This window comes from Oncorhynchus gorbuscha, linkage group LG16 (assembly GCF_021184085.1).
Source record: "Oncorhynchus gorbuscha isolate QuinsamMale2020 ecotype Even-year linkage group LG16, OgorEven_v1.0, whole genome shotgun sequence".
NCBI lineage: Eukaryota > Metazoa > Chordata > Actinopteri > Salmoniformes > Salmonidae > Oncorhynchus > Oncorhynchus gorbuscha.
In genome coordinates, this window is record NC_060188.1 from 69,473,643 (window position 1) to 69,497,653 (window position 24,011).

Below are 24,011 nucleotides of genomic sequence, written 5' to 3' on the forward strand. Positions count from 1 at the left end.
AGGCACTAGCTAACAGTATGACCTTAATGATAACTCATGTTATGTTCATGTTACGAAAGCCAAAGACGACGGTACTATTGCTTTGGGTATTACACTTCCCTCTATTGGCTTGATTCTCTCACATCTCAATGTTGCTGTCAGCTCAAATCAAATTAAAGTTTATTGGTCACATGCACTGTGAAATGCTTACTTGCAAGCTCTCAGAAACAGTGCAATACACATTTATACAAACAAATACACAGTAAGTGATAATGTTGGTAAATATTTACACATAATAAGAATATACAGACCTAACAATGAATTTTGCTAAAGTGAGTAGGGACATGGTAGAGTAGCTTAGACAAATAGTAGCAGCAATGGGGCATGTGTGTGTAAGGGTGGGTGAGAGTCTGCAAATAGTCTCTAAGATACAGGTGTGAAAAGAGCAAGTGCAAATAGTCTAGTGCAGGTGAGTACAGGTAGACAGGTCTGTGCAGGTAGACTGCTTCAGGTTAGCTGTTCAACAGTCTTATGGCCTGGAGGAAGAAGCTGCCCGGAACCGACGAGATCTGATGCTCCTGTACCGCCTGCTGGAAGGTAGCAGCTCAGATGTTGGGGAAATTAACGTTTCAACAATTTTTTTCATTTATGAAATAAAACAGATCAAACAAGTTCATATATTTTTTTATTTAAGAAAATATTCTTAGAGGAATTCTATGCAAGCTATCATTCATTTCACATCAGTTTTTTTATACCCTACAATGAAAGTATGAGGCAATGTCAGATATTAGTGCAATACAAGGGTTGAGATACATTACAAACTGTGTATTTTGGGTCCTGGTTGCTGATTGGCTAAAACAGTATTTCAGTCTTGTATATCAGACAATATACCATGGGTATGACTCAAAAATACTTATTTACTGTTCTATTTATATTGGTAACCAGTTTACAGTTTACAATAGCAATAAGGCTTGTGGTATATGTCCAACATACCACACCCCCTCGGGCCTTATTGCTTAAGTATAGCATCAATCAATCTTTCACATAGGCGATTAGATGACTCAAATTGGAGCCTGGGTGCCTGCTTGTCGTGCATAAACAAATGAGTGTTAACAGACGTTATACGTAGCAAGTACCACTTCTTCTTGACTCAGGTCACATGAGGCTCGTACCCAGGACCTCTGCCTTGCTAACACACGTGACCGCCTTCCTGAAGCATCTTACCAGTCGACACCACGTGAAAAGCTAGCTACACACTGGTGCAAGTAGGGACACTTCAGGCTGAGGAGTAAGTTTCACACATCCCCATGTGCTACATTAGCAGAAACAGACTGGAACCCAGGCTATGTAACAAAAGAGTGGCAGTTTCAGCATCCATTCACACAGTATAATAATGTTGGAACTGAGTATGCTGTAACAAGTATTGCACATAAAATAGTTTCTCATTATGCATTATTACATTCTGCTGGCTGACACCTCATGTCAAAGTCATTGTTATGCTACAATAGTGGATGCATACAGTATGCAATAGATAATACTTTTCAATTAGTTATTATCACTTTTGGCCAGTTAACTGGTAGATGCAATTCTTTCAGTATACAAGTGATATGTAAAGCATTGGCACTGAACCTAGTTTTGATTTTAGACGAATACCTCTAAATATCTTAATGCTCCCTATACAAAGTCATACCAATACATTTGATTCTTCTTCATCCTAATACATATATTTCAACAAACAGAGTTCTTGGGTATATGTACTATTGGAAACTTTTACTTTGTATTACTTGTATTAGCTACATGCAATTATATTCCATATAATCTGGCACTTGTCAAAGCACATATTTATTGCTATATTATTACTGGGCTGGACTATAAATTACTTTTTGGGTGAACAAATATGTACAGCAATGTCTGTATATCACCTCTTTATTTCGCCTTTTAAACTGTGTTTTTCTATCCCTCACTGGGAAGCACTATATACTCTAATGTTCACAACCTTATTTACTGAACATATTGAAAAAAGGCACATTATCAAGTTTAGCCATGTGTTTTTGCATAAATCTGAGACCCACATCGATTATGAGAATTTGAGGGACAGGGTATGTAAAAGCCTGTAATCACAATCCTAATTTCAACAGTTTTCTAGTTTGGCTCCAGAATGGATAAAGAAAAAACAATATGAATAGGGTATAGAATGTGGGATTATAGGTGATGTGGAAAAATTGCCTGGTGTGATAGGACTTTGGAAATGTATGATGTGGGGATGTGATACTAAGTAATCAAGTAATTAACTGCAAGTGGGAGAGTGGCTGATATTATAAAACCAGGGTGGGTGATTGTGGCAGAAAATCGAACGGATCGATGTGTATGGTCAATAATAATGGGGGAAAAATGTCAGTCAGAGTCCTATGTATTCAGCAAGGAACACCACTAGCACCTTGGTGAGATTCTCGATAGTCTGAGAATGGATGTGTTCCGCTGTGTCCTCCAGAGTGTGCATAAAGGAGGGGAAGGGCGTTGTGATCATGTGTAGTACTGGAACCCCTGCAGGCATAGAGCAGAGTGGGTGGGAATGGCAGAGAGATAGAGGAGGAGAGAAGAAAAATGAGATAGGGTAGAGTGTAGAGGACAGATAGGGTAGACAGACATTTGATAGAGTGAGAGAGAAAACAGGCAGATGGTACATTAAGTTCTACAGGGATAAAACTAAAGCAGGAGGGAACCAATCTCTGTAGATACAGTACAGTCATAAGGCCATAGTCTAATCAGCTGTGTAGGTATTCAATGTGTACTGTTAAGCATCCATTCTTATTAGTCAGTAAATGTGCTCTCTAACCATCTGTCTATCTATGTACAGTAGATGTGCTCTCACCCTGCTGGAGGAAGGGCACATGGTCATCCTCCACAGGGCCCAGGTTTATGTCCTTCCTAAAGTAGCTCACTTCTCTGGGGTGGGAGGACAGCAGACCCAGCTTATGGAGTCTCCTCTCTGGCAGACAGACATGACAGCCACCGCGGGCCATGGTCAAGGCCAATGATAAAGAACGGGAGGAATAAGCAGAGAGGAAACATTGAGGGAGTAAGAACAGCTCACTCCAGGTGTCTTATTACTGTGCCTGAGTGAAATTAAAGTCCGATCAGCACTGGAGAGCCTGGTCCTGTATCAGCATGAGTCAGTCATCCACCTACCTAACTCTCTTTGCCTTGCTCCCTGGCTATTTCTGTCATTCTAGTGTACCTCAGCCTCCTTCCCTCTACTTCACAATCTCCATTACAACATGTTTTTGCCATGTTTTTGATTAAAGTGAGCAATCAATGTGATAACAATTCTTTCATTTATCTGGCAATTTTTGTGATACTGTATGTGGAGTAAAAATGTTGAGAAGTGGGGTGGGGGGGTCTTACCTGCATATATGAGCTCATCAAACCAGCGTACAGTGTTGTCAAAGTGGTTGACAAACATAGGGTCAGGTGCACCAATCAGATCCAACAGAACAAACAGGTCCTGCCAGTAAAAAGTCAGCAAATCAACACACAGAACACATTGCATACTACATATGGCTTGGCAAGGGAACATTGTAACATACACTAAAAAAGCCTCACCAAAGCATTTAACAGGGTGGTATGTTCGGCTCCTGGGGGATGAGGGGTGCGGGACATTTGTTCAGCAAGGTAACGTGAGCCATACAGAGAGTCGGAGGGGCTTGGCTGCTCAAACGCCTCATTACCATCAAAGAAAACCAACTGCAATGTCACCTGTGACTTCTACCAGAGAGAAAAACAGACAGAAAGAAAAAATGTACAGAGGATGGAGTGGTAGATCTTCTTGTAATATAACATACAGTATATGTTTAGAAAAAAAAGTTATAGGTCGAATAATATGTGACTACCATTCAATATCCTTTAAAATGCATTGCTTCTGCTGCCAACATGGGAGATGACAGGTGAGTGTTAATGATGTCTGGGCTCCAACCCATCAATGTCTGCACAGTTTAAATTGGAAATAAATGTATAAATAATTCATGTGTAAGCATGGGTAAAACTCTATAAATAGTCTGACATCTCGGGAGAGTGGCAAACTCTTCAGAGGGTAGTCCACCCACAAACGATAGCACATCATTTAATCTGTTTCCCTACGCTTTCTGCAAATCCAACATTTTATTTTCCCCATGCAACCGAGAACTTAAAAGGATCTGTGAAGTCATCACTTTCATCCTTACCCTCTAAAGCATACCTTTGCCCTAAAGTAGCAGAGCAGACACAGTATTTACCTGTTGTTTTAGCACTTTCAGGTGGACGTCCAGTGCAGTCACCAGCTCCAGTATCATGGCACAGGGGACGGCCGCGTCGCTGGCCCCTAGGAACCTCCTGAGAGGACCGTCGGGGGTTTTGGAAGCTGGGGGCATGACCTTGGAGTCGTAGTGGCAGGCCAGCAGCAGACGACGCGGGGCCGAGGGGTCCAGGACTGCTAGCAGGTTGGAGAAGGTGATTAGTCCCTTTGGGGTAGCAGAGTTAAAGGAGTCGACCTCCAACGACCAACCCGCTGACAGGAACTCTAGATGGCTGTAGATGTGCTGTGGCAATCACAGAAAAAAGTGTGGTTTTACTTTCAGTAAACAAAATATTAATTGTTAGAATAACATGTAAAGCAGAGATTGAGATATACCAATTCAGACATTACAGACACTCTACCCTGATGTCTCTTGCAGGAGTCAATAAATTTCCTAACCTCACGCACCCTACGGCTGCCTCTTGTACCTGGCAGTCTCTCTACCAGGATGGGCCTCAGGAGAGAGTACCAAAGCCTCCCCGAATTTACCTGGCCCACCAGACGTTTGATCTGGGCCACAGTGGACCTACGGGGGTTATGGGTCAACTGCAGAAGGGGAGGACAGCAGGAGAGAGAGGAGGCAGTTGCAGTATTTTTTTCACATATGCATTTTGAAAAACTGTCTGTTACCTTGCAGAAAACATTGTTTATTATTGAGCAATCAAATATCTGACTTGAGGTTAATTTTCTACCATCAGTGAAATGTATCAATATAGATGCTATTATAGCATCTATAGTTGAACAGACAGGGTTAAGTATTCCTGCTAGCTGGGGTATGTAGGCTGTAGCAAGATAGCATCACCTAAAAAGTATGCTACTCCTTTCGGCTTGGTGCAATAATGGAAAACTGGAGGCTACAATATACAATAAACAATACAGTATCTATCACCTACCTTGTCTCTTATTAGGTCTGGCACACGAAATTGTATGTTATCGTGCATATGAATACTGTCATCATCATCTCTTGTATCATTACTCGACAAATAAAATCCAAGTGTCAGAGCCATAGCCAGCATCCCGAATAGACAAACGAGAAGCATCCGAACTCGGGACATCCGGAGCCGGTTGCAGCGTCCCAGTAGCAGCTCGGTGCCCGTAGCAGATCGGTGCCTCCGGATGGTTCTCATGACTTGAAGTATGGATAGATTCACACAACAGTACAGTCTGGTACAGAGCCTTTCTCACTATTTGCGTAAAAGTGCATATGATTCCACGCTGGCGTATGGCAATGGAGAAGAACGCGCATGTTAAATATCACAAAAAAACAATATGACACCTTCCATGACTGATTGACTGTTTATGTAATTAATGAGGCCACTGGCTGCTTAGACTCGAGCCCATGTATGACATCTATTATTTCATTTGACACAATCTCAACAGGATAGGCTACCATTCAACAAGAACATAGAGGATAATTTACGTGAATGGAACACTTACGCAGTCATGTTGGGACATGCATGCATCGACAGATCTATTAAATTAAATCTATCAATGTCCACACCAGTCGAATATTGATTCCGCCATATCATTCGTTATGGCCTAATTTTTGCACGCCGAAGTTCCGTGTCTGCCGTTGGTGCAAAAACAAGAGCAGTATTCAGGCAGACAAGTTCAGACCGGTACCTGCTGCAAAAATTGTCGTGCACGAAAAGGTTTAGGTTTACAATCGATGGAGAAAAAAAGTACTGGAAAAGTGGCTTAGTGTTTTTGGAATACATTCTGAAATGTCAACAGGCTAGATTTAAACAAATAAAATAATCCCACATTAGCCCCCAAAATATATATGTGTATTGTTTTATCTATATCTGTATAATTGTACATTGTTGAATAAATGCTTGAACCAGACAACTGATTGGTTAATCAGGTAGGCCACATTTCCACATGGTAATGTTCAAATCCAATATATTTCTTAAAAATCTTAGAACATTCACTGTACTCCCTAGGATAGGTCTGTGTCTAGCCTCGTGCAAGGGGATTGGTATTTTTTTATTGCAATGAGGTGACATGACTAGGACGAGCTGGCTAGAGTAAAATTATTTGATAAATAGAGAAAGATAGGCACAATTTCCTTCACTGCTAAACTTCTGCTTGGTAAGTGATTGGCCGTAAATCAACACTAATAATTACGTCCACAGATATTGATATTTTTTATTTAGTAGCTAATAATTGTAATTTATATTTCGCTTGCTTATCTCTGCTCGTCCGCTCACTATCAAAAAATGAGTCAAGTTACTCAGCTAACGCTACCTGGCTAGCTAGCTATATCGATTTTGCTATAGAATTGACGTTAGCTCAAACGTAGCTACGTTAAGATATTTTAGTTAAAGCAGCTGAGGAAGAGGCGAAGCATATAAAAGTAAAAATAATATTTGGTTAAAGGCGTGAAATTAAAACCAGTAACGTTAGCTAGACTGAGAGATGGCAAACGTCAGCTAGCTAGCAAGCTAATGTTACGTTGTATGGGACTGTGAACGGTAATCGTGCATATTTGACGCCCCCTGTGGCAGATTTGAGCAATGGCACCAGAACCCGCAGGCAGGGACGAGACTCGCTGGAAAAGGTCGTTTTAGCTTCTAAAATGGCCTGTTGCATGTCACTGTCAATAATTAGAAACGGGGCTTGAAGAGATCATGAGAATTATTTACTGTAGCTAAAAAATGAGTAACTTATCTTACAGTAAGGATCAGCTGGACTGGAGCACATGCTGGAGGAACAGTCTGAAAGAGATTGCAGGCCTCCTGCCCATATCTGAGCCTAGGAATGGCCTCACCAAGGTTTATGCACTGACGTTCTTGATTGATTTGTATTCATGAATTCTCTGTACAAGTCTTTGTGTCTGTTTTATATAGACAGTATGTGGGTGCATGTCGTTGCATGAATTCAGTACGGTTACATTATGTGGGTGGGTGTTTCTGTGTGTGATGTCTCTCCTCTAATCTATCTTCAGAAGGAGACTCTGGTCCACATGCTGCGCTATTTTGACTTTCTTCAGAGTAGGATGAGGACCCCGCAGTGCCGCTTGCCTCCCCAATGCATCCCCAAGCAGGAACCCGGCACAGGTACCACCCCACCCCAGCATCAAGACAAGTACAGACTGTGCTTGAGTTTCATATCAATGCATTTACACTATGAGTGTTTGCATGCACAGGTTCTGAGAGTGAAGAGAACACCCCGTTTGAGCCCTGTACTCCCCCTCACAATCCAAAGGCCAAATGCAAGTATGTCTGCAGTCGTTCCCGCAAGAGACCTGCCCCCACCTCAGGTACCAGCCCCACACCTCTCCCCCAACTCCCCATGACATTATGTTCAACACAGTTAAAGACTATTGTGAAGTGACGAGAGTAGTTCTGTTGATTACATCAAATATGATTACAAACTGTAGTTTTGTGTGTAATAACATCACACTAACCAGGATGTTGCTTTTCTGTTTGCTTTACTCAGAATTTAAGGCAGAGCTTCAGATGAAAAGAAGGAGATTGTACAAAGCTGTAGCTAATGGAAAATTAGTTGACCCAGAGGAGAAGGGTGTGTCTGTCCCCATGTGGGGTGTGCATTCTGATTGGTCAGAGCTCCAGTCTAGTGATAGCCATGGGGCGTGGCCTGTGTATGACAGCGACTCCCAGCCGAGTTCCCTGGATTCAGGCTTCAGTTTCAATCAGCTGCTTCCCTTGAGCACGCTTCTGGAGGGTGAGTTAGACTGGAGGGTCCTCAGAGGTTTCAGGGCTATACAGGACAGGTATGTTTAGGACAAATGTACATGAGTCAATGCCTCTCTATATGTCTACCCTAGGGAGCAGTGGGACTCTGTGGACTCCATCTCCAACACAGGTAGGCCACTGCTCTATCTGTGAGGACCGCACCAGCAGTGAGAGCAGCCCAGGGAGTGGAGTCCTCTACTCTCCTACTGGGTGGGTTTACATTCCTGTAGCCACTGGCATTCATGCCTGTTTTTTATATTATTAAGTATAGTATTATTGCATGTGTTTTCAACCCATATGTGTGTGTTTAGGTCAGGATCACTTTTCCTGGAGGACCGCATGCTTGGTGTCATCCCACCCATGGGAAAGAAAAGGAAGCCCTTCCTAAGCCCTGCTGCTACACCCCAATGTCCCATCCTGCTGCCTGTGTTTAGGATGGGAGACAGTCTGAACCTCAGCCCCTCCCTCCTCACGTCCCCTGCCCGGGGCCTCAGCCACTGCCTGCTGCCTGAGGGAAAGGAGGAGCTCCACGGTAACACTTTTATTAATATCACACGCTCAATATTAAGCTGTTTGAACCTTGTCCTTAGTGACCACGGTGTTGCTGCTTTATGTTGGGTATGTATTAGAGGTCGACCGATGAATTGGGGCCGATTTCAAGTTTTCATAACAATCTGTTATCAGCCTTTTTGGATGTCGATTATGGCCGATTACATTGCAATCCACGAGGAGACTGCGTGGCAGGCTGACCACCTGTTACGTGAGTGCAGCATCAAAAGGACCTTGTGGCTGCAAGGAGCCACGGTAAGTTTCTAGCAAACATTAAACTTATCTTATAAAAACAATCAATCTTCACATAATCACTAGTTAACTACACATACTTGATGATATTACTAGGTCAACTAGCTTGTCCTGCGTTGCATATAATCAACTGTTAATTTGTCATCGAATCACAGCCTACTACAACTTCGCCAAACAGGTGATGATTTAACAAAAGTGTATTCGCGAAAAAGCACAATCGTTGCACAAATGTACCTAACCTGTAATGCTCCGGGTGTCGTGGGTGTGGAGTCAAACGCAGGAGACAGAGAGTGCAATGCTGTGCGTCTTTAATAGCACCAACGCACCACAGGGTGCTCACAATAGTAACGGCCCCAAACACAGGGAATGAAAAATGTACAACGGAAAAAATCACGACCAGGCACTAACACGTACCTCTACAACAGAGCCGAAGGTTACACTGAAATAATCCCGCACAACAACCAGGCGGGCCGGCTGTCTAATAAAGACAAACTAATAATACATAAACAGGTGCTACCAATAAACATACAAGGAGGGGGAGGAAAGACAATCAGTGGCAGCTAATAGGCCGGTGACGACGACCGCCGAGCGCCACCCGCCCGGGTAGGGAAACCACCCTCGGTCTGACTCGTGACAGTACCCCCCCCCCATGACGCGCGGCTCCCGCAGCGCGCCGACACCGGCCTCGAGGTCGCCCCGGAGGACGAGGTGCAGGGCGATCCGGATGGAGGCGATGGAAATCCCTCAACATTGATGGATCCAAGATGTCCCCCACCGGTACCCAGCACCTCTCCTCCGGGACGTACCCCTCCCAGTCCACGAGGTACTGCAGGCCCCTCACCCCGTGTCTTGAGTCCAGAATGGCCCGGATCGTGTACGCCGGGGAACCCTCGATGTCCAGAGGGGGGGGGGGACCTCCGGCACCTCACTGTCCTGCAGGGGACCAGCTACCACCGGCCTGAGGAGAGACACATGAAACGAGGGGTTAATACGATAATAGGAAGGGAGTTGTAATCGATAACACACCTCATTTATTCTCCTCAGGACTTTAAAGGGCCCTACACACCGCGGACCCAGCTTCCGGCAGGGCAAGCGGAGAGGTAGGTTTCGGGTCGAGAGCCAGACCCTGTCCCCCGGTACAAACACGGGGGCCTCACTACGGTGGCGGTCAGCACTCCTCTTCTGCCATCCACTCGCTTGTTGTAGAGATTCCTGGACGGCCCTCCAGGAGCGCTGTACCCATTCCTCCACCGCAGGAGCCTCGGTCTGGCTCGGATGCCATGGTGCCAGGACCGGCTGGTACCCCAACACACACTGAAAAGGAGACACGTTAGTAGAGGAGTGACGTAGTGAGTTCTGAGCCATTTCAGCCCAGGGAATGTATCGTGCCCACTCCCCTGGCCGATCCTGGCAATACGACCGCAGAAACCTACCCACCTCCTGGTTCACTCTCTCCACCTGCCCATTACTCTCGGGGTGATAACCGGAGGTCAGGCTGACAGAGACTCCCGAGACGTGAATTGGGGGCCCCGATCAGAAACGATATCCTCCGGCACCCCGTAGTGCCGAAAGAATAACGCCTCCGCAGTCTGTAGGGATACCGGGCAACCGGAGGAGATGGCAGGACTTAGAGAACCGATCCACAATCACTAGAACCGTGGTGTTCCCCTGAGACGGTGGAAGATTGGTCAGGAAATCTATGGACACGTGACCATGGCCGCTGTGGAACAGGGAGGGGTTGTAACTTCCCTCTAGGAAGGTGCCTAGGAGCCTTACTCTGAGCGCACACTGAACAGGAGGAGACATAACCCTTAACGTCCTTAGCCAAAGTAGGCCACCAATTCCTCCCCTGAAGGCTCCCCACTGTCCTCGTCACCCCAGGGTGACCCAAGGAGGGTAGGACGTGAGCCCACCGAATCAGTTTGTCCCGAACACCAAGCGGCACGTACCTTCACCCCGCTGGACACTGAGGAGGCGCGGGTTCAGCCCGTAACGCCCGCTCGATGTCCGAGTCCACCTCCCATACCACTGGTGCTACCAGCTTTGAGGCGGGAAGGATGGGAGTAGGATCGGTGGACCCATCCTCTGTGTCGTAAAGGCGGGACAGTGCGTCAGCCTTTACGTTCTGGGAGCCCGGTCTATAAGACAAAGTAAACCGGAACCGGGTGAAGAATATGGCCCACCTTGCCTGACGTGGGTTATGTCTCCAAGCTGCCCGAATATACTCCAGGTTCTGGTCGTCGGTCCAGATGAGAAAGGGGTGCTTAGCCCCCTCAAGCTAGTGTCTCCACACCTTCAGAGCTCTAACCACCGCTAGCAACTCCCGGTCCCCCACATCATAGTTACGCTCCGCTGGGCTGAGCTTCCTTGAGAAGAAAGCGCAGGGGCGGAGTTTTGGTGGCGTACCCGAGCGCTGTGATAGCATGGCACCCACCACTGCCTCGGACGCGTCCACCTCCACTATGAATGCTAGAGAGGGGTCCGGATGCGCCAACACGGGCGCATCAGTGAACAGCACCTTCAACTTGTTGAATGCTCCGTCCGCCTCTGCTGACCACTGCAACCGCACCGGGCCCCCCTTCAGCAGTGAGGTAATGGGAGCCGCTATCTGGCCAAAACCCCGGATAAACCTCTGGTAGTAGTTGGCAAAACCCAAAAACCGCTGCACCTCTTTTACCGTGGTCGGAGTCGGCCAATTACGCACGGCCCTAATGCGGTCGCCTTCCATCACTACCCCCGAGGTGGAAATGCGATATCCCAGAAAAGAGACGGCTCATTTAGAGAACACGCATTTCTCAGCCTTGACGTATAGGTCATGCTCCAGCAGTCTACCAAGCATCTTGCGCACCAGAGACACATGCGCGGTGTGAGTGGCCGAGTAGATCAGAATGTCATCGATATAAACAACCACTCCTTGCCTGCACAGGTCCCTGAGAATCTCGTCTACAAAGGATTGAAAAACGTCTGGAGCATTTTTTAACCCATACTGCATGACGAGGTACTCATAGTGGCCTGATGTGGTACTAAATGCGGTTTTCCACTCGTCCCCCCTCCGAATAAGCACCAGACTATACGCGCTCCTGAGATCCAGTTTTGTGAAGAACTGCGCTCCGTGGAATGATTCCACTGCCGTAGCGATGAGAGGTAGAGGGTAACTATACCCCACTGTGATGGCGTTTAGACCTCTATAATCAATACACGGACGCAAACCTCCCTCCTTTTTCCTCACAAAAAAGAAACTCGAGGAGACGGGTGAAATGGAGGGCCGAATGTACCCCTGTCCCAGCGACTCCGTGACATATGTCTCCATTGCCAACGTCTCCTCCTGGGACAGCGGGTACACGTGACTCTTGGGAAGCACAGCGTCTACCTGGAGATCTATCGAACAATCCCTTCCCGCTCGATAAGGTGGTAATTTAGTCGCTTTCACTTTACTGAAAGCGATTGCCAAATCGGCATACTCGGGGGGAATGCACACCGTGGAACCCTGGTCTGGACTCTCCACCGACGTGGCACCGATGGAAACTCCCAAACACCTTCCAGAACACTCCTCTGACCACCCCTGGAGAACCCCCTGTCTCCACGAAATTTTAGGATTGTGCCGGGCCAGCCAGGGAGTCCCCAGCACCACTTGAAACGCAGGCGAATCAATAATTTTAAAAAACTGATACGCTCCCTATGATTCCCCTGCGTCACCATGTCCAGTGGGACCGTGGTCTCCCTGACCCTAATGGCCGGCTATCTAGGGAGTGCACGGGGAAAGGAGAATCTATCGGCACCAGCAGAACCCCTAACTTAAGGGCGAGTCCGCGATCCATAAAGTTCCCAGCTGCGCCTGAATCGACTAGCGCCCTATGCTGGGAAGAGGGAAAAAAGTGAAGAAAAAAGGTTAAGACAAACATGTGGCCAACAGGGGGTTCTGGGTGAGTTTGATGCTGACTCACCTGGGGTGACCGAGAAGCGTTCCGCCTGCCATCTCTACTCCCAGACAGAACCCCCCAGCACCGATCAGACGTGTGTCCTCTCCGACCACAGTTGGTGCAGGGAAGGCCTCCTCCTCCGGTACCCCTCGGCGCAGCCCCTCCCAACTCCATCGGAATGGGAGCGGAGGGGCTGGGTGGTGGAGCGCACAGGACCCTCTCTGAACGCCCGCGGGCAGCCAGCAGATTGTCTAGTCGAATGGACATGTCAATCAGCTGATCCAGTGACAGAGTGGTGTCCCGACACGCAAACTCCCGGTGGATGTCCTCTCGGAGACTACACCTGTAGTGGTCCATAAGGGCCCTGTCGTTCCACCCAGATCCGGCTGCCAAGGTCCGGAACTCCAGCGCGTAATCCTGGGCGCTCCTCCTCTCCTGCCTGAGATGAAATAGTCGTTCTCCCACCGCTCGGCCATCTAGAGGGTGATCAAACACGGCACGGAAGCGGCAGGAAAACTCTGGGTAGTGCTCCCGCGCTGAGTCTGGGCCATTCCAGACTGCGTTCGCCCACTCCAGAGCACGACCCGTGAGGCAGGAGATGAGGACACTCACCCTCTCCGCTCCTGAGGGAGTGGGTTTGACGGTGGCCAGGTATAGCTCCAGCTGAAGCAGAAACCCCTGGCAACCCGCCGCCGCTCCATCATAAGCCCTCTGTAGCGTCAGACGGAGGGTGCTGGAGATGGGGAGTCCAGAGCCGGGGGTGCCGAAGGTGGAGAGAGGAGACCACTCCTCTCCCATCGGTCCATTCTCTCCATCACCTGATCCATCGCGGATCCGATCCGATGGAGGACGGTGGTGTGGTGGAGAACCCGTTCCTCCATCGATGGGAGAGGGTTGGCTGCTGCTCCTGCTGACTCCATTCAATTTGATAGGTGCGGGATTCTGTAATGCTCCGGGTGTCGTGGGTGTGGAGTCAAACGCAGGAGACAGAGAGTGCAATGCTGTGCGTCTTTAATAGCACCAACGCACCACAGGGTGCTCACCATAGTAACGGCCCCAAACACAGGGAATGAAAAATGTACAATGGAAAAAATCACGACCAGGCACTAACACGTACCTCTACAACAGAGCCGAAGGTTACACTGAAATAATCCCGCACAACAACCAGGCGGGCCGGCTGTCTAATAAAGACAAACTAATCATACATAAACAGGTGCTACCAATAAACATACAAGGAGGGGGAGGAAAGACAATCAGTGGCAGCTAATAGGCCGGTGACGACGACCGCCGAGCGCCACCCGCCCGGGAAGGGAAGCCACCCTCGGTCGGACTCGTGACATAACCATAAACATCAATGCCTTTCTTAAAATCAATACACAGAAGTATATATTTTTAAACCTGTATATTTAGTTAAAAGTAATTCATGCTAGCGGGCAATATTAACGAGGCAAATTGTGTCACTTCTCTTGCGTTCAGTGCAAGCAGACCCAGGTTATATGCAGCAGTTTGGGTCGCCTGGCTCCATTTTCTCCAAATAAGACCGTAATTATTTGGCCAGAATTGTATAAAATTATGACATAACATTGAAGGTTGTGCAATGTAACAGCAATATTTAGACTTAGGGTTGCCACTCGTTCGATACAATACGTAACGGTTCCGTATTTCACTGAATTTTTTTGTTTTTATCCCGAAATGATAGTTTCCGGATTTGACCATATTAATGACAAAGGGCTCGTATTTCTGTGTGTTTATTATATTCGAATTAAGTCTATGATTTGATAGAGCAGTCTGACTGAGCGGTGGTAGGCGGCAGCAGTCTCGTAAGCATTCATTCAAACAGCACTTTCCTGCATTTGCCAGCACCTCTTCGCTGTGCTTCAAGCATTGTGCTGTTTAGCCTATCAACTCCCGAGATTAGGCTGGCAGTACTAAAGTACCTATACGAACATCCAATAGTCAAAGGAATATGAAATACATATGGTATAGAGAGAAATAGTCGACGTGTCATAATTCCTATAATAACTACAACCTAAAATTTATTAACTGGGAATATTGAAGACTCGTGTTAAAAGGAATCGCCAGCTTTCATATGTTCTGAGCAAGGAATTTAAACGTGAGCTTTTTTACATGGCACATATTGCACTTTTACTTTCTTCTCCAACACTGGGTTTTTGCGTTATTTAAACCAAATTGAACATGTTTCATTATTTATTTGAGACTAAATTGTTTTTATTTATGTATTATATTAAGTAAAAATAAAAGTGTTCATTGTTCATTCAGTATTGTTGTAATTGTCATTATTATCATTATTATTACAAATATATATATAAAAACTGTCCGATTAATCGGTATCGGCATTTTTTTGGTCCTCCAATAATCGGTATCCGCGTTGAAAAATCATAATCGGTCGACCTCTAGTACATATGAGACCCTGCCTGCCATTTTATTTTCCTTTTTTTTTTACCTTCATTTAACCAGGGAGGCTAGTTGAGAACACGTTCTCATTTACAACTGCGACCTGGCCAAGATAAAGTAAAGCAGTGCGACACAAACAACAACACAGAGTTACACATGGAATAAACAAACATACAGTCAACAACACAATAGAGAAAGTCTATGTACAGTGTGTGCAGATGAGGTAAGATAAGGGAGGTAAGGCCATAAATAGGCCATAGTGGTGAAATAATGACAATTTAGCTATTAAACACTGGAGTGATACATGTGCAGAAGATGAATGTGCAAGTAGAGATACTGGGATGCAAAGGAGCAAAAAAAGATATTTCAAAAATAACAGTATGGTGATGAGGTAGTTGGATGGGCTATTTCCATATGGGCTATGTACATGTGCAATGATCTGTGAGCTGCACTGACAGCTGGGGTTTAAAATTAGTGAGGGAGATATGAGTCTCCAGCTTCAGAGATTTTTTGCAATTAGTTCCAGTCATTGGCAGCAGAGAACCGTAAGGAAAGGAGGAATTGGCTTTGGGGGTGACCAGTGAAATATACCTGCAAGAGCGCGTGCTACGCATGGATGCTGCTATGGTGACCAGTGAGCTGAGATAAGGCGGCGCTTTACCTAGCAGAGACTTATAGATGACCTGGAGCCAGTGGGTTTGGCGATGAATATGAAGCGAGGACCAGCCAACAAGAGCATACAGGTCGCAGAGGTGGGTAGTATATGGGGCTTTGGTGACAAAACGGATGGCACTGTGATAGACTGCATCCAATTTGCTGAGTAGAGTGTTGGAGGCTATTTTGTAAATGACATCGCCGAAGTCAAGGATTGGCAGGATAGTACGTTTTACGAGGGTAAGTTTGGCAGCATTCGTGAAGGATGCTTTGTTGCGAAATAGGAAGCAGAATCTAGATTTAATTTTGGATTGGAGGTGCTTAATGTGAGTCTGGAAGGAGAGTTCACAGTCTGACCAGACACCTAGGTATGTGTAGTTGTCCACATATTCTAAGTCAGAACCGTCCAGAGAAGTGATGCTGGACGGGCGGACAGGTGCGGGCAGCGATCGGTTGAAGTGCATGCATTTAGTTTTACTTGCATTTAAGAGCAGTTGGAGGCCACGGAAGGAGTGTTGTATGGCATTGAAGCTTGTTTGGAGGTTTAACACAGTGTCCAAAGAAGGGCCAGATGTATACAGAATGGTGTCATCTGCGTAGAGGTGGATCAGAGAATCACCAGCAGCAAGAGCAACATCATAGATGTATACAGAGAAAAGATTTGGCCTGAGAATTTAACCCTGTGGCACCCCATAGAGACTGCCAGATGTCCGTACAAAAGGGCCTCCATTTTGCCATTTTGACACACGGAGCTCTGTCTGCGAAGTAGTTGGTGAACCAGGCGAGGCAGTTATTTGAGAAACCACGCCTTGGCCAGGTCGATGAATACAGCTACACAGTATCGTCTCTTATCAATGGCTGTTATGATATCATTTAGGACCTTGAGCGTGGCTGAGGTGCACCCATGACCAGCTTGGAAACCAGATTGCATAGTGGAGAAGGTATGGTGGGATTCAAAATGGTCAGAGATCTGTTTGTTAACTTGGCTTTCGAAGACCTTAGAAAGGCAGGGTAGGATAGATATAGGTCTGTAGCAGTTTGGGTTTAGAGTACCTCCCTCTTTGAAGCTGACTGCGGCAGCTTTCCAATCTTTGGGGATCTCAGATGATACGAAAAAGAGGCTGAACAGGCTAGTAATAGTGGTTGTAACAATTTCGGCGGATTATTTTAGAAAGAGAGGTTCCAGATTGTCTAGCTCAACTGATTTGTAGGGGTCCAGATTTTGCAGCTCTTTCAGAACATCCGCTATCTGATTTGGGTGAAGGAGGAATGGGGGAGGCTTGGGCAAGTTGCTGTGGGGCGTGCAGGGCTGTTGACCGGGTTAAGGGTAGCCAGGTGGAAAGCATGGCCAGCCATAGAAAAGTTCTTATTGAAATTCTCAAGTTTCATGGATTTATCGCTGGTGACAGAGTTTCCTAGCCTCAGTGCAGTGGGCAGCTGGGAGGAGATGCTCTTATTCTCCATGGACTTTACAGTGTCCCTGACCTTTTTGGAATTTGTGCTACAGGATGAAAATGTCTGTTTGTAAAAGCTAGCCTTTGCTTTCCTAACTGCCTGTGTATATTGGTTCCTAACCATTGAAGTGTATTTTAAGTGTCTGACTTCAAATAGATTAAGGGAGGCTCGCTGTAGTGTGCATTCTACCAAGCAGTGCAGTCTGTAAAAGCTGGCTTTAACTCAGTTGGAAGGATTCCATCAGATTTTAATCATCTACAGTTCCTGGTGCAAGGGAGAGAGACAGAGAGAGAGAGTGAAACATAGCCAACATAGCCCTTCATCTTTTTTACAGTGCTATTCGAGGATGTTTGGGTCACCCCTAAAACAACCCACACGAAAGTGTCCCGCTTGCCCCGCCATGACCCCACCGACTTGGTAAGCCTCACAGAATCATGTTTTCACAACACAAATCTTGAGTGTATAGTATGACGCCGGAGAAGAAGGCTGGCGTTTTACGTGTCCCCAACCGATTGTTTTTTTGTTTGTTTATTTGCGTTGTTTTAACTTATGTATTTGTTGTTATTTTGTTCATAATGTTGCCGCTACTGTCTCTTATGACCGAAAATAACTTCTGGATATCAGGACTGTGATTACTCACCACGTACTGGCAGAATCCTCTCCTTTAACAAGTCTGACGAGCCCGACGCGAACGATATACTGCTTTCTCTGGAACAGGCCCAGATTCCCGTGATTTGCATGAAAAGCAGGGGGATAAAAAGGGGCCAAAGGGCGAGCTGCCTTCTGAGAATTCGTAGGCGATCAAATTAACCTCCACTTCCTTCCATTCTGCTAGTAAACGTGCAATCTTTGGAGAATAAAATAGATGACCTAGGCGGAAGATTAAACTACCAACGGGACATTCAAAACTGTATTAACCTATGCTTCACGGAGTCGTGGCTGAATGACGACACTATCAACATACAGCTGGCTGCTAATACGCTGTACCGGCAGGATAGAACAGCGGCGTCGGGTAAGACAAGGGGCGGCGGATTATGCATTTTTGTAAATAACAGCTGGTGCACGATATCTAAGGAAGTATCGAGCTATTGCTCACCTGAGGTAGAGTATCTCATGATAAGCTGAAGACCACACTATCTACCTAGAGAGTTTTCATCTGTATTTTTCGTAGCAGTTTACATAACACCACAGACTGAGGCTGGAACTAAGACAGCATTGAATGAGCTGTATTCCACCATAAGCAAACAAGAAAACGCTCACCCAGAGGCGACGCTCCTAGTAGCCGGGGACTGTAATGCAGGGAAACTTAAATCCGTTTGACCAAATTTCTATCAACATGTTAAATGTGCAACCGGGGGGGGACTCTGGACCACCTTTACTACACACACAGAGATTCGTACAAAGCTCTCCCTCACACTCCATTTGGCAAATCTGACCATAATTCTATCCTCCTGATTCCTGCTTACAAGCAACAATTTAAGCAGGAAGCACCAGTGAGTGACTAGATCAATAAAAAAAGTGGTCAGATGAAGCAGATGCTGAGCTATAGGACTGTTTTGCTTGCACAAACTGGAATATGTTCCAGGATTCCTCCGATGACATTGAGGAGTACACCACATCAGTCATTGGCTTCATCAATAAGTTCATCGATGACGTCGTTTCCACAGTGACCGTACGTACATACCCCAACCAGAAGCCATGGATTAAAGGCAACATTCGCACTGAGCTAAAGGCCAAAGCTGCCCTCAGACGAACAGTCAAACAGGCAAAGGTTCAATAAGGGACTAAGATCGAATCATACTACACCAGCTCTGATGCTTGTCGGATGTGGCAGGGCTTGCAAACCATTATAGACTACAAAGGGAAGCACAGCCGAGAGCTGCCCAGTGACACGAGCCTACCAGACAAGCTAAACTACTTCTATGCTCGCTTCGAGGCAAATAACACTGAAACATGCATGAGAGCACCAGCTGTTCAGGAAGACTGATAACGCTCTCCACAGCAAATGTGAGTAATTAAACAGGTCAACTTTCATAAGGCCACGGGGCCAGATGGATTACCAGGACGTGTACTCTGAGCATGCTTTGACCAAATGGCAAGTGTCTTCACTGAGATTTTCAGCAGCGGTAAAATAACAATAGCGAGACTATATACAGGGGGTACAGGTAAAGAGTCAATGTGCGTGGGGCACCGGTTAGTTGAGGTAATATGTACAGTTGAAGTCGGAAGTTTACATACACCTTAGACAAATGCATTTAAACTCAGCTTTTCACAATTCCTGACATTTAATCAGAGTAAAAATTCCCTTTTAAGAATGTGAAATGTCAGAATAATAGTAGAGAATGATTTATTTCAGCTTTTATTTCTTTCATCACATTCCCAGTGGGTCAGAAGTTTACATAAACTCAATTAGTATTTGGTAGCATTGCCTTTAAATCGCTTAACTTGGGTGAAGCGTCCCACAATAAGTTGGGTGAATTTTGCCCCATTCTTCCTGACAGAGCTGGTGTAACGGAGTCAGGTTTGTAGGCCTCCTTGCTCACACATGCCTTTTCAGTTCTGCCCACAAATTTTCTATGGGATTGAGGTCAGGGCTTTGTGATGGCCACCCCAATACCTTGACTTTGTTGTCCTTAAGCCATTTTGCCACAACTTTGGAAGTATGCTTGGGGTCATTGTCCATATGGAAGACCCATTTGCGATCAAGCTTTAACTTCCTGACTGATGTCTTGAGATGTTGCTTCAATATATCCACATAATTGTCCTGCCTCATGATGCCATCTATTTTGTGAAGCGCACCAGTCGCTCCTGCAGCAAAGCACCCCTACAACATGATGCTTCCACCCCCGTGCTTCATGGTTGGGATGGTGTTCTTCGGCTTTGCAACCCTCCCCCTTTTTCCTCCAAACATAACCATGGTCATTATAGCCAAACAGCCCCCCCCCCCCCCCATGTGCAGTTGCAAACTGTAGTCTGGCTTTTTTTTATGGTGGTTTTGGAGCAGTGGCTTCTTCCTTGCTGAGCGGCCTTTCAGGTTATGTCGATATAGGACTCGTTTTACTTTGAATATAGATCATTCTGTACCTGTTTCCTCCAGCATTTTCACAAGGTCCTTTGCTGTTGTTTTGGGATTGATTTGCACTTTTCGCACCAAAGTACGTTCATCTCTAGGAGACAGAACGTGTCTCCTTCCTGAGCGGTATGACGGCTGCGTGGTCCCATGGTGTTTATACTTGCATACTATTGTTTGTACAGATTAACGTGGTAACTTCAGGCATTTGGAAATTGCTCCCAAGAATGAACCAGACTTGTGGAGGTCTACAATTTTTTTTCTGAGGTCTTGGCTGATTTATTTTGATTTTCCCATGATGTCAAGCAAAGAGGCACTGAGTTTGAAGGTCGGCCTTGAAATACATCCACGGGTACATCTCCAATTGACTCGAATGATGTCAATTAGTCTATCAGAAGCTTCTAAAGCCATGACATAATTTTCTGGAATTTACCAAGCTGTTTAAAGGCACAGTCAACTTAGTGTATGTAATTGTGATACAGTGAATTATAAGTGAAATAATCTGTCTGGAAACAATTGTTGGAAAAATGACTTGTGTCATGCACAAAATAGATGTCCTAACCGACTTGCCAAAACTATAGTTTGTTAACAAGAAATTTGTGGAGTGGTTGAAAAACGATTTTTAAAGACTCCAGCCTAAGTGTATGTAAACTGTACAAGTGGGTAGAGTTATTAAAATGACTATGCATAAATGATAACAGAGAGTTGAAGCGGTGTAAAAGGGGGAGGGCAGTGCAAATTGCAAATTGTCTGGTTTGCCATTTGATTAAATGTTCAAGAGTCTTATGGCTTGGGGGTAGAAGCTGTTTACAATCCTCTAAATACCATAGTACCCTCAAAGCTCGTCAATAAGCTAAGGATCCTGGTACTAAATACCTCCCTCTGCAACTGGATCCTGGACTTCTTGACGGGCCACCCACAGGTGGTAAGGGTAGGTAACAACACATCCGCCACGCTGATCCTCAACACCGGGCCACTCAGGGGTGCATGCTTAGTTTTCCGATGACACAACAGTGGTAGGCCTGATCACCAACAACAATGAGACAGCCTATAGGGAGAAGGTCAGAGACCTGGCCGTGTGGTGCCAGGACAACAACCTCTCCCTCAACATGATCAAGACAAAGGAGATGATTGTGGACTACAGGAAAAAGAGGACAGAGCAGGCCCCCATTCTCACGGGGCTGCAGTGGAGCAGGTTGAGAGCTTCAAGTTCTGTGGTGTCTACATCACCAACAAACTAACATGGTCCAAGCACACCAAGACAGTCGTGAAGAGGGCACAACATATTTTTTATGGGTCCTCAGATCCTCAATAGGTTCTACAGCCGCACCATCAAGAGCATCCTGACTGGTTGCATCACTGCCTGATATGGCAACTGCTCAGCCTCTGACCGCAAGGCAGAGGGTAGTGCGAACTGTTCAGTACATTACTGGGGCCAAGCTTCCCGCCATCTAGGACCTCTATACCAGGCGGTGTCAGAGGAAGGCCCTGACAATTGTCAAAAGACTCCAGCCACCCTAGTCATAGACTCTCTGCCACTGCACAGCAAGCGGTACCGGAGCCAAGTCTAGGACCAAGAAGCTTCTAAACAGCTTCTACCCCAAGCCATAAGCCTCTGAACATCTAATCAAATGTCTACCCAGACTATTTGCATTGCCCCCCCCCCTTTACACAGCTGCTACTCTCTGTTGTTATCATCTATGCATAGTCACTTTAATAACTACCTACATGTACATATTGCCTCAACTAACCAGTGACCCCGCACATTGACTTTGTACCGGTACCTCCCTGTATATATTCTTGCTACTGTTATTTTACTGCTGCTCTTTAATTACTTGTTACTTTTATTTCTTATTCTTATCTGTATTTTTTAAAACTGCATTGTTGGTTAGGGGCTTGTAAGTAAGCATTTCACTGTAATGCCTGTTGTATTCGGCGCATGTGACTAATAAAATTTTATTTGAAATTATGTTAGGTACATGAGTATGTTCAAGTCAAATATAAAGCCACTGTTCCCCCTAGCTGTCGGAAGGTGAAGCTGTGGTGAGGCATGAAAGAGAGTGGCAGTCCTCCCCGGGGGAGGAGGGGGACATCACCTGGACCCCCAAGCAACAACTAGTCCCTCTGAAGTCGAAGACCAGCAGCACAGCACGCCGGCGCAGTGGCAAAGCCTCCACCAGGGTTCACCCTCAAGTCCCTCCACCCCTAAAGAAGAAGAGTGTCAATGGCTTTATCATGTTCTGCCGCATCAACAGGAAGACCTAGCTCTGGTGAGTAAACCCTTTAACCCCCATAACCCTGTGTTTCAACTGGATGTTCTCTACCTCTGTGTGTCTATAACTAAGATAGCTGCCATGTCTCTGAACAGCACTCACCCTGGCACTCCGTCTACTGTGGTCACCAAGGAGCTGGCCAGGCTGTGGCACGTCATGCCCAAGCAGGAGAGGCGTGTCTACTGGTCAGTATCCCTCTCACTGTGTTGGTCTCTGTACTCTGATATTGTAGTTTGGTAATGTTAGGATGTGCTTCATTAGTTTCTTTAGAGGAATGTGTGTTCGCTTTATCTCTCTGTCTGAAGGCACGTCACTTCAGCCGCCAGCAGAACCGTAACGTGAGGAGTGAGCTGGTGGAGGGAGAGGGAGACCGGGAGGAAGAGGACTGTGTACCCACACGTCCATAACGATACTTTATTTACATGAACACTAAACTACAAAATAACAACGTGAATAACCGGAACAAACACTTAACAGCTCAAGCTCCGTGAGGTTGGATGGAGAGCATTTGTGAACAGCAGTTTTCAGTTCTTTCCACAGATTCTCGATTGGATTCAGGTCTGGACTTTGACTTGGCCATTATAACACATGGATATGTTTATTTTTGAACCATTCCATTGTAGATTTCGCTTTATGTTTTGGATTATTGTCTTGTTGGAAGACAAATCTCCGTCCCAGTATCAGGTCTTTTGCAGACTCCATCAGGTTTTCTTCCAGAATGGTCCTGTATTTGGCTCCATCCATCTTCCCATCAATTTTAACCATCTTCCCTGTCCCTGCTGAAGAAAAGCAGGCCCAAACCATGATGCTGCCACCACCATGTTTGACAGTGGGGATGGTGTTCAAGGTGATGAGCTGTGTTGCTTTTACGCCAAACATAACGTTTTGCATTGTTGCCAAAAAGTTAAATTTTGGTTTAATCTGACCAGAGTACCTTCTTCCACATGTTTGATGTGTCTCCCAGGTGGCTTGTGGCAAACTTTAAAACGACACTTTTTTATGGATATCTTTAAGAAATGGCTTTCTTCTTGCCACTCTTCCATAAAGGCCAGATTTGTGCAATATATGACTGATTGTTGTCCTATGGACAGAGTCTCCCACCTCAGCTGTAGATCTCTGCAGTTCATCCAGAGTGATCATGGGCCTCTTGGCTGCATCTCTGATCAGTCTTCTCCTTGTATGAGCTGAAAGTTTAGAGGGACGGCCAGGTCTTGGTAGATTTGCAGTGGTCTGATACTCTTTCCATTTCAATATTATCGCTTGCACAGTGCTCCTTGGGATGTTTAAAGCTTGGGAAATCTTTTTGTATCCAAATCCGGCTTTAAACTTCTTCACAACAGTATCTCGGACCTGCCTGGTGTGTTCCTTGTTCTTCCTGATGCTCTCTGCGCTTTTAACGGACCTCTGAGACTATCA

General features: G+C 46.0%; 2 protein-coding genes across 2 annotated transcripts; one reads left to right on the plus strand and one right to left on the minus strand.

Moving 5' to 3' along the window:
- Nucleotides 1-666: 666 nt before the first annotated feature.
- LOC124000270 (glutaminyl-peptide cyclotransferase-like) lies at nucleotides 667-6,433 on the minus strand. The gene is made up of 7 exons (XM_046306521.1): nucleotides 5,203-6,433; nucleotides 4,709-4,855; nucleotides 4,251-4,553; nucleotides 3,583-3,744; nucleotides 3,385-3,484; nucleotides 2,852-2,968; nucleotides 667-2,523 (listed from the first exon to the last, which is right to left on the minus strand). Exons 1-7 carry the CDS (start codon nucleotides 5,434-5,436, stop codon nucleotides 2,378-2,380), a joined length of 1,209 nt encoding a protein of 402 aa, XP_046162477.1. The 5' UTR covers nucleotides 5,437-6,433; the 3' UTR covers nucleotides 667-2,377.
- Nucleotides 6,193-23,190, plus strand: LOC123999805 (meiosis initiator protein-like). The gene is made up of 11 exons (XM_046305828.1): nucleotides 6,193-6,400; nucleotides 6,987-7,083; nucleotides 7,257-7,368; nucleotides 7,458-7,571; nucleotides 7,751-7,996; nucleotides 8,100-8,217; nucleotides 8,319-8,539; nucleotides 17,587-17,669; nucleotides 22,345-22,592; nucleotides 22,691-22,780; nucleotides 22,901-23,190. Exons 3-9 carry the CDS (start codon nucleotides 7,275-7,277, stop codon nucleotides 22,585-22,587), a joined length of 1,119 nt encoding a protein of 372 aa, XP_046161784.1. The 5' UTR covers nucleotides 6,193-6,400; nucleotides 6,987-7,083; nucleotides 7,257-7,274; the 3' UTR covers nucleotides 22,588-22,592; nucleotides 22,691-22,780; nucleotides 22,901-23,190.
- Nucleotides 23,191-24,011: the final 821 nt, after the last annotated feature.